Genomic DNA, 10,943 nt, shown 5'->3' on the forward strand with positions numbered 1-10,943 from the left:
GAAGTGGGGCAGTTGCCCCCGGCCCCGTGCTTGGCAATCTGAATTCATATGTCATAACTCATAAAGCCAACATAGCCAATCCTTAGAGATGATTATGGGAGCTGTAGTCTAGCAACATCTCCACTCCACCACTGCTGCACTATATTCCTGTCCCCTTCCCCATCTCATTAGCCTACCAGGAGCCCCTGGAGCTGAAAAGGGGCGGGAGCGGGTGGAGAAGCCCAATTCACCCTCGCTGCTGCCTACAAGGAAGGACTCCGTGCAGCAAAGTCGTGTCTTCTTTACTGGAGGATCTCCTCGGGGATGGGGAGAGAGAGGCAGCAGCATGAGGGTTAAAAAAGAGAGTCCGGCGCCCTTGAGGGGCAACAAATCAGGAGGGAAACCAACTTCCTGGCCAGCCCTCCCCTCCCCTCCTTTTAGCAAAGAAGAGCAAAGTGGCTTTGCAGCCCCCCCCAAACAAAAAAAAAACCAGGAAAGGAAATACAATGTAGGATTCTTGGCTCGAGGAATTTGCCCAGCCAGGGAAGGGAGTCAGTTGCAGAGGGGGAAGAAGGGGGGAAGGCAGGGCCCACCCCAAGGTGGTTGTGGTGGGGAGAGGAGATCAGAGGATGGGCAGCATCAAACCTTCTGCTTGGGAGCAAGCCCTATTGAGTTCAATGAAACTTACTCTCGGGTTATGTATTTGAGCACGTCTGTTTTTTCTGTGTGCAGGACCCAGTGCAAGAGCACTCTCCCCTCCTGCCACTTCCAGCAACTGGCATTCAGAAGCATACCACCTCCAACTTTGGAGGCAGAGCAGAGTCGTCATGGCTAGTAGCTGTTGATAGTCTCCTCCTGCATGAATTTGTCCAATCCTCTTTTAAAGCCATCCAAGTTGGTGGCTTCTTGTGGGAGCAAATTCTATAGTTTAACTATGTGCGGTGTGACGAAGTATTGTCAGTCCTGAGTCTTCCAACATTCAGCTTCATTGGATTTTCTTGAGTTCTCGTGTTATGATCTTATGCCTTTTACGTTAAATTTTCCTTCATAGTCCCTTTAGTACCACTCCCTATACATATGTATATATCTCTGTGTGTGTGTGTGTGTGTGTGTATATATATATATATATATATATATATATAGTATTTTTTGTATTATAATTTATTTTAATGCTTTTGTGATTTTACAATTTTATTATGTATGTGTTTGATTTTATTTTTGTAAGCCACCCTGAGTGCCCTATTATAGGGTAGAAGGGCGGGATAGAAATATTTTAAATAAATAAATAATAAACAAATATGAGAGATGGAGAAAAACTTTTCTCTATCCACTTTCTCCATGCCATGAATAATTTTATGCACTTCTACCATGTCACCTCTTGTTTGCCTTTTCTCTAAACTAAAAAGGCCCCAAAGCTGCAACCTTTCCTCATAGAGGAGTTGCTCCATCCCCTTGATCGTTTTTGTTGCCCTTTTCTGAGCTCTACAATATCCTTTTTAAGGTGAGGTGTTCAGAACTGTAGACAGTATTCCAAATGCAGCCACACCATAGATTTATACAACGGTTATTATGATATCAGCAGTTTTAATTTCAGTACCTAGTAATGGGACTGGATCTGTCTTGGTCAGCCATATATATAAATATATATAAGAGAGAAAGAACTATGCTTTTGCCCCGGGGCCCACACATAAGGCAGGCCTGCCTGGGGGTTCCTGTTTTGCCTAGGAAAGAGCACTAGATAGACATTTTCCCGCAAAAGAACATAACCTACTGACCAGAACTTAAAACAAGTGTATATTCCTGTCAATATCCCAAACATAAAGACTGTTGACTTTTGAAAGAGAATGTTGGCAATCTGTGTCTGGTGAACGCCTAAAAATAGGGAACTAGCTCTTTCATTGGTGTTATCAGCATTCCGTAGTGTGTTACTCTAAAATTCTTGACACCCACTGGATATTTGTAGAGTTGTCAATGTCCAAGTTGACATATCTTAATGGGCCTCCTTTTGGCAGGAGGATGATGCCCTGCTCCCATCCACCATGCTTTGCTCCCCATTCTGATGGGAAATCACACAGAGGCCCCACTTGTGTCATTCCTCTCCCTCAAAAAAGAGAGCCTTTGAATATTAGCACTGAGTACCCAACTCACAGGTTGCATTATATATATGGTGAAAGGTGTCAGTCTCTGCTGGCTGCACTGAGGTGATACATGGTGCTGTAAAACAATTAGCCAGCAGCTGCCTATGCAGGGGCTTGGCTGTAAAGGAGATAAGCAAGGAAGAGGGTCAAGGGGTCTCAGTGCACATAGAGGTCATCTTCCAAAAAGCAAAGCCAGTGAACAAAGCAAGTTCTGATATTCTAACAAGGATAATCTGGGTTTCAAGGCATGGCTGGCAAGGGTCTGATGTTGGCGTCTTGATGTTGCTTCCAGCAAAGGGCAAAGGGCATCTCACTGCCTTTTAAGCTCCCCTTCCTGGTTCAGGTGCTAGCAATCAGTCCTCCAACTCCCTGGAGCTTATAGCCTTAAACAGCCAGAATGCCTGCATTGATCTGCTACTCGCAGGTGTCTTTGCTCTGCAGGGAGTGGAGGGGCCTCCTGTTCACTCCCTGGGACTGACTGTGGGACTCACACTGTATCCTGAACATCTTCCAGTGGTGGTGGAGTCTGGAACTGCTTCTGGGGTGGGTCTGCTTGTTCCCTCTCCTGGGTCTGCTATGCCAATGCCCTGCTCCTCAGGCTATTCTGAGGACTCATCCAATGGAGGCATGACAAAGGGCATGGGGTGAGCTGCTCTTCAAATAACCAGAGGCCCAGTGAGTTGTGTGAACCGGGACATTGACTTGTGATTGTTTGCAGTCCTCACTTTCTGAACCTTCAACGTAATATATAAACAAATAAAACTCTGATCTTTCCTCTGCCAAATGAAGGCAACTCAGGTGGCTGTATTGTTGGGAAAGGCCTTGTGTTTTGCCCTTTTTCTCGGTTTTTGTTACATTATATAATTGAGAGAGCACTTCTTAATTTTTCAAAGTGCCTTGCAACCTGTAGTCTCGTTAATCCTTTCTTCCCCTTCCTTTGTCGGCATTCGAACTCATAACTCTCATCCATCTCTTTTTGCATGGACCTGTTGCCCACACCGCAGAACTGCATAAGAAGCTGTGTTAGTTCCATTCCAGACAACTAACGCAGTTCTAAACAGATTTAATGTACTTGGGGTTTTTTGTTCTTGTTGGTTTCTTTGTTTTATCACCTGTGTACTTCTGGCATATTATGCAAGGGTAAAATTGGCCAGAAACAATTAATGGCTCAGGGTTTATATATTTTGCAAAATTTGTATACCACTTTAATAACAATAACAATAAAATATCTATGCTGTTTACCTAAAATGGTTTGGAATATTCATTTAAAATTAGCAATAAAACAGAAGACATAATAAAATAATCAAAATATAGAGAAAATCAACAGTTTAAAAAAACAAATATATATAATAAAATTGCATATCTGGATAGGCTTGCCTCAACAAAGAAGTTTTTATCAGGCTTTAACAACAATACAACAAAGGCACCTGCCCAATAAAATTAATGGCTTTCTCCGGAGGTAGGAAGAAAAATGTGACCTATATAGTGTATGTGGGTGATGGGGGTGGTGACACAATCTTTACTCAAAGCTGCTGTATTCTAAAAGAGATTAGGAAATAGAACTGACTGTGATTTATAGGCCATGTTTCCATTTGATCAACCAAAACACCAGTGCTAACAAGCACACAACTGGGAATTATATTATGCACAAATATATAGCTTATGAAATATGGGGAACCTAGAACAAATGCTGAATTATACATAGAAAAAGTTGATGTACAAAAGTTAAAACATGCTGTATACAATTGTGTTGAACACCACATTATTGGTAAACATGCTGTATACAGAGATGCAAATGTAGGTCTTTACAGGATACCGGTATAATCCTGTTCACAACACATGTTTCTTCAGAAATGAAACATCTTTATAATACAATCTCAATAAAGAGATAATAAGAAGTTACACATTTCCAATACAAACATGTTTTATAAAATTAATATGAATAATAGGAATAACTATTTAAAAGTTTTGTAAACATTTTGTAAACTCACTGCCTTATAGCAACACACACCGTGGGAGCAAAGATAAAAACTGAAAGAGTTTTTTAATTATACTTTGATGTCTCCCTTGAGACATATTTTTCATTTCTCCAAGAGAGGACATAGCTAACAAACAAACAAACAAACAAAAAACTTTCAATATTACAATTATAATTAGGCTTGCCAGCTTCAGGGCCTGAGACTGATCCTGTATCTTTAGGAGAAGAGAAAGTCAGCCAAGTGCAGGTGTTCTTGCAACACTTTAATGAGAAAAACCACAAGGTGTAATTCTCCCTCCCCCCTGCACAACTTTTAAAGATACAGAAGACTTCTTGATTGCCAGGCCCAGCCTCCAAGAGGACTTCTGTATCTTTAAAGGTTGTGCAGGGGGAAGGGAGAATTCCACCTTGTGGTTTTTCCCATTATAGTGTTGCAAGAACACCTACACTTGGCTGACTTTCTCTTCTCCTAAAGATACAGGATCAGTCTCGGGCTCTGAGCCTGGCAACCCTAATTATAATACTACACCAGGCAAATTTGGAAAGAACGTAAATCCAAACCTCAAATCACAGGCAACAGTTCAAGTCACTCTAATGGCAGTGAGTTGTTGAGGCAGGTGTATTAACTTCACTCATAAGAGTTTTTATATATAATTCTCTTAAAGGCACACATCCTTTTTTTTCTTTTTCCTTCAAGTTGATTCTGACTTTTGGCGACCCTACGAATAGGGTTTTCATGGTAAGCAGTATTCAGAAGTGGTTTACCATTGCCTTCCTCGGAGGCTGAGACTGGCCTAAGGTCACCCAATGAGCTTCATGGCTGTGTGGGGATTCGAATCCTGGTCTCACAGGTCGTAGTCCAACAGTCTAACCACTAGGCCACACTGGTTCTCACACATCCATATGGAGACTAAATGTTAGATAAATTCCCTTAAAGGCACATGAAAATATATCCCAATGTTTCAATAATCCTGCAAAAGTATCAGATAAGGGAGAATGATAAACACACATTGTTCAAGGAAAGATACCAACTCTAAACTGGCATTTAACCCCTTGGGCATCACTATATCCAATTTAAAAGTCTATCCTGCTTCCTTGCGCAAAAGCAGGTTACACCAGTTGTATTCAGCATTTGTTTTATGTTTCCCATATTTCTTAAACTATATATTTGTGCATAATATAATTCTCCAGTTGTATGCTTGTTACCATTGGTGGTTTGGTTTCACATTCAACTGGTGCCTTTGTTTGTATTGTTCACTTTGATCAACGCCATAAATTAGAAATTTATGGTCCACCCAGTTGGGTAAAGTTTCAACATGTTCTAATAAAAAAAGAAGCTGCTATGGCTGTTAATTGTTAGTCATCTTTCACAATCAAAACCTACTAGACCTCCAAATAGTCTTCTTCAACCTGGTGCCTTCCGGATGTTGTTGGACTACAACTCCCATCAGCCCCAGCCAGCATGGCCAGTGGTCAGGGATGATGGAAGTTGTAGACCAGAACATCTGCATGGCACAAGTTTAGGGCAGGCTGCTTCAGAAAATGCCTGCCCTACAAATAGTGACCACATTTGAACTCATTTTTAATTGTCATGACATCCCACCAAAAAACAGTAGTTCTGTAAAAGCAAGCATTCTCAGGACAGAGCTACATTCTCTAGCTAGTGAGATCATTTTGGAATGGATTACAATGGGGTTAATATTGGTCATGTAGTTATCCCCCAACGCTGCACCACTGGTTTCAAACCGGAGGGTTGTCCTCTGACTGATACCTTCACTATATTTGTGTACAGAGTTTCTTTCTAAAAAAAGAAAAGAACCAGATACAAATGAGGACAGAAAGCTTATATACCTAATTATGTAGGTACACAGAAGAAGGAATTTCAGCAGAGACAGCATTTCTCACCCTGACATAAGAATCTGCACCTGCCAAAGTTTCCTCTTTCTTTACTGTTTAAAAATCAGGAATCCTGCTGTCCTCCTTTGTCATCTTGAGAAAGGAGATAGATGGGGGGGGGATGTTGTTGTTAAAAATGAGTTCCATGTTGCAGGTTGATGTTAGAGCCAAGACAGCAATATCATCGCTTTAGATGATCTCTAAGATAAATAAATCATTATTTGTATCAATTTAGTGTGCAATGGGCAACACACAGCTGCCCTCATAACAAAGACAGTAGAGGCAAATATCAGTTTTTGAGAGTAAAATTTGGATTCAGTGATTTTGAAACTCAATTTTCTTCTCCTGAAATCTAGAGCCAAATTATGGTGTGGTGGAAAGTTCAAATCTTGCAAACTGGAAATCTTGAATTTATTAAGATGATGTCGGTTTTTGGAAGCCTGAAACATCTGAACTTTCAACCTGATCCCTTCTTACATCAATCAGCGTTGCAGTACTTTAAGAACTTCTTAACTTTTAGGGTAAACATGTAGACAAATCTGTCGATAATAAATTGTCAAAAGAGATACTAATTTGTTTGGGAATTAACAAGCTTAATATCAAATTCTTCTCAAGGGGCAAGTCTACTACGCATAATATGCCAGATTACAAACAGAACCATTGTTTTTTGAGCCAATACGCCACTTACAGAAAATTTATATTTTGCTGCCTCCCTCTTATTTGTGTAAACTGTTGAGTGATACTTATCAGCGAAGGGAAAGTTTTTTTTTAAAAAAAAATCCTGCAGAGGAGTAGAGAATAGTTCTGGATGTTTGATTGTAGTTTACTAACTTCATGGCTTTTTCTGGGTTGGGGTTTGTGCTCCTGGTAGAGTTGACCAGATTGTTGGGCGAGGGCCGTCAATGACAGATAAGGACCGAACCAAAGGGGAGCTTCCTGAAGATCCAAGTATGATGGGCAGACTTGGAAAAGTGGAAAAACAGGTACACTGAGAATTCCTAAATCATAATGAAATTCATTAATATGATTTTTTGTAGGGGGGAGGGGTGGAAACAGGAGGTAAGTAGTAGAAATAATAAACAGCTTTATAATGAGTCAGACCATTGTTCCATCTAACTCAGTTTTGTCTACACTGACTGGCAGCAGCTCTCCAGGGGTTCAGGTGGGGGACATTCCGAGCCTTACCTGAGATGCCAGTCTCTGTCTGTGTTGGAACTGCTTTTTAATACGTTTTTAAAGCTTTTTTTTTTTTAAAAAAAAATACGTTTTTGAAGATGTTTTGTTGTAATAAATTTTTAAGGATGTTTTGTTGTAATATATTTGAAAGTCTGTTTTTATACTGTTTTAGAATGTTTTTAGTGCTTTTGTTTGCCACCCTGGGCTCCTCCTGGGAGGAAGGGCGGGATATAAATCTGATTAGATAGATTGATAGATGATAGATAGGGAAGGAAGGAAGGAAGGAAGGAAGGAGAGTTAATATAATAATAATGAGCATTTATACTGCACTGTTGAGTAGCCCCCAACCTAGTGCTATCCTTCCTTTCGATAGACAGACAGACATAGACAGATAAGGAAGGAAGGAAGGACCTGGCACCTTCTGATGCAGAGCAGATGCTCTACCAGTGAGCTATGGATCCTTCCCCAATTAAGAAACTGCCCTACTCAGACCATTGGTCCATCTAGCTCTGTATTGTCTGCACTGACTGGCAATTACAATCCAGGGGTTCAAGCCAAGGTCTCCCCCAGCCCTACCTGGAGATGTTGAGAACTGAACCTGGGACCTCGCTCTACCACTGAGCCATAGCCCTTCCCCATAAGTAAGAAGGCCTGAGTGTCTCACCTCTCCCTCTGCTGCAGCCAGGTAAAGCAGCCACTGATGGAGGCAGCTCTGGGAAGGGAGCTTCTCAGGCTTCTCTTTCCCTCTGATTCTCACCTCCCTCTCCCTTTAGCAGAGCTTGGAAAAGTTACTTTTTAAAACTACAACTCCCATCAGCTCCAGCCAGCATGGCCACTGGATTGGGCTGATGGGAGTTGTAGTTCAAAAAAGTAACTTTTCCAAGCTCTGCCCTTTAGCACACGTGTTATGGTGAATGCCGAGCAAAAAGGAATGGAGGAGGAAGATTAGAATGAAAACATATTACCTAGGAATGCTTGAGGATTTCAGTCTTTGCAAATTCATATTTGAGTTGACCTGATCTGGATTTGGTGACCCACTGGCTTTCATGCCTTTCTCTTCCAACTGTCTTCCAGAGCTCCATGGCTACTGAGCATGATCAATATTCATCATTGGCCTGTTTGGGGGTGTCGCCGCACACCCTGACTTCATTTATAAATGGTGTTTTTGTATATCAGCAAATCTCAGGATTCACCTGAGCGTGCAGCCCCCCTTTTTTGTCCTTTGATGGCCCCATTTTGGCAACAAAAACTGTTGGCATTCTGGAACTGAGTTCATCATTAGCAGGCATAATAATACTCCCTAGTAGTAGTAGGAAGAGGAGGAATTTTTTGCAAGTGCCTAAAAACAAGGTGCTGTTCAGTATAAAACAAAAGACTGACAATAACAAAACCCTGCCCACAGGCTTACAATGTAAATAAAAACCCATATGAGGAAGAGAGGTGTAAGGAAAGACAATGGAGAAAGAGAGATGCTAACAAGGCAATTCTGTAATCACTATTTTGCCAACTGAGGGGCATTTGAAAGAAGAAGGCTTTGAATCCATCAGACTGCTGACGCTTGTCTCCATCACCACCGCTGAAAACATATCTGTAGAAATGCCTCTGTGTGGTGTGGGAAAGCTTGCCATCTGAGCTACTCTGCTGGCAAAGTTCTGCCCCCAAATCCCCCAAAATGGGGTGGGCAACAGAAGGGAGAAACAGACCTGTGTTGAATCCTAAAGTCACAGATCTGCCCACAAACACAGCCAAAATATATGTTAGGTCCTGACCTGGTGTCTGTCATTTCCCTCCCATTGACACATTGCTGCAGTAGGAGTGTAGAACCTCTGGCATGGAGGCCTAATTAGCCCCCTCCCCCCGCCTCCTCATTTAGCCCACCAGCCATTTCATCCGAGCCACATCCACTTGTCCTACATCTGATGTAAAGACATGGCTCAGCTGAAAGTATGTTTGCAGGTACTGTCAATTAGCTGCTCAGCATTGCCTTTAAAGCTCTATGTAAATCACTGTTCACCTAGCCGTCGCAAGCTCTTGTGCTCAGCCGATCATAGCGGCTCTTGCAAAATGCTGTGTGTGTAAAGCAAGCAACAGGCTCCAACCCCTGGGTGCTTATCATAAAATTTAGATATGTGCAGAAACAGCAGAGGGAGGTGTGGAATGGTTGCAGCATGGGCAACAAGGGATGAATGTAAGCAAAGGCAGTTAACGTATACATAGGCTTTGTATAAGCAAGGATGAGGACAGAAGACTTAAGCCAAAGAGGTTAGGTAAGAAAGCATATATACATATTTGTGGTCTCAACAAAGTTTTGATTTGCAGAACAGAATATGGATTTTTTTTCATGGATCAGAGGATAAATTATTTGTGAAATAACTTTTTAAAGTTGAAGTTTGGAGTGAATTCAAAGTTGTTTGGGTCTAAGATTTTGTGGGCACTCATGGAGTGAGACCTGTGTGGCATTTTCCAGGTACAGTCTATGGAGAAGAAGTTGGACTTCCTGATCAACATCTACATGCAACGGATGGGGATCCCACCGACCGAAACAGAAGCCTATTTTGGGTCCAAAGAACCTGATCCTGCACCACCCTATCACAGCCCAGAAGACAGCCGGGAGCATATTGACAAGAACGGTTGCATTATCAAGATAATTCGCTCCACCAGCTCAATGGGACAGAAGAATTTCTCTGCACCGCCGGCCACAACAGTGCCAAACAATTCATGTCCCCCTTCCACTTCTTGGCAGACATATCAACGGCAAAGCCATGGGACATCCCCAGTTGGCGATGCTGGTTCTTTGGTGAGAATCCCACCACCACCTTCGCACGAGCGCTCCTTATCAGCCTACGGTGGTGGGAACAGGGCCAGTTCTGAGTATGCAAAGAACGAAGACCTGATAGCTAAACATCATGAAAGTGCTCTGAGGGACAGTGACACCTCTATCTCTATCCCATCCGTTGACCATGAGGAACTGGAGCGTTCCTTCAGTGGGTTCAGCATTTCCCAGTCCAAAGAAAATTTGGATGTCCTTAACAACGGATGCTACACCGCTGTGGCCAAAATCAGACCCTATATTGCAGAAGGGGAGTCAGATACGGATTCTGATCTCTGCACGCCCTGTGGACCTCCACCAAGGTCAGCAACTGGTGAGGGACCTTTCAGTAATATGGGGTGGTCAGCTGCTAGACAATGAAGAAATGGGAAGCCACCTGAATGCAACTTCCAGAGCATGGATGGGTCAGTGATGCTGTCCACATATTGGACATTTGCAGGAGACTGAGAGCTAATGCTTGGTGACCCAGAAATTGTGGGTGTTTTGCCACAACTTACCCTGGGGGCAGTGGGAGCAGACGCTGTGCCTGCTCTCTCCAAAAAGAGAGAGCATGGTAGTGAATCCTTGTGAATCCTTGACATGTCTGGATTTCTTTCATACTATCTTTCTAAAATCGATAGGTGAAACTATGATCTTACTCCAGGGTAGGGATCCATGCCTCTTGGCAATCTTGTAAGCTAAGATGGCACAGGAATCACTAAGAGAGTGGTTAAGTAATTGGTGAGAAAATGACTTCTTTTTCACTGAGAATAGGTACTGAGCTATCAGATCACACACAGAAATAAGCTGGTATAATAAAAGAGAAGTGTCACTAATTAGAGGGGGAGATATATCTGTAAAGCGCATTGACAAATGATGGTTTAATTATAATTGCAGAGGCATTAATAGTAGGATGGCACTAAGAGTCATGCAACAAATGACTGGTGTCCCAAGTGGCACTTCCACA

The 10,943-nt window shown here is 42.3% G+C and overlaps 1 protein-coding gene across 5 annotated transcripts in view; it reads left to right on the forward strand.

Moving 5' to 3' along the window:
• KCNQ2 (potassium voltage-gated channel subfamily Q member 2) overlaps positions 1-10,449 on the forward strand; it is a 160,173-nt gene extending 149,724 nt beyond the window's left edge. For all 5 annotated transcript variants that reach the window (XM_061630248.1, XM_061630247.1, XM_061630250.1 and 2 more), the window contains 2 exons: positions 6,863-6,974; positions 9,635-10,449. In XM_061630248.1, coding sequence (XP_061486232.1) covers positions 6,863-6,974; positions 9,635-10,357 — 835 coding nt within the window. In that variant the 3' untranslated portion in view covers positions 10,358-10,449. The remainder of the gene's footprint in view (positions 1-6,862; positions 6,975-9,634) is intronic.
• The last annotated feature ends 494 nt before the right edge of the window (positions 10,450-10,943 follow it).

Source organism: Rhineura floridana, chromosome 6 (assembly GCF_030035675.1).
Source record: "Rhineura floridana isolate rRhiFlo1 chromosome 6, rRhiFlo1.hap2, whole genome shotgun sequence".
Classification (NCBI taxonomy): Eukaryota; Metazoa; Chordata; class Lepidosauria; order Squamata; family Rhineuridae; genus Rhineura; species Rhineura floridana.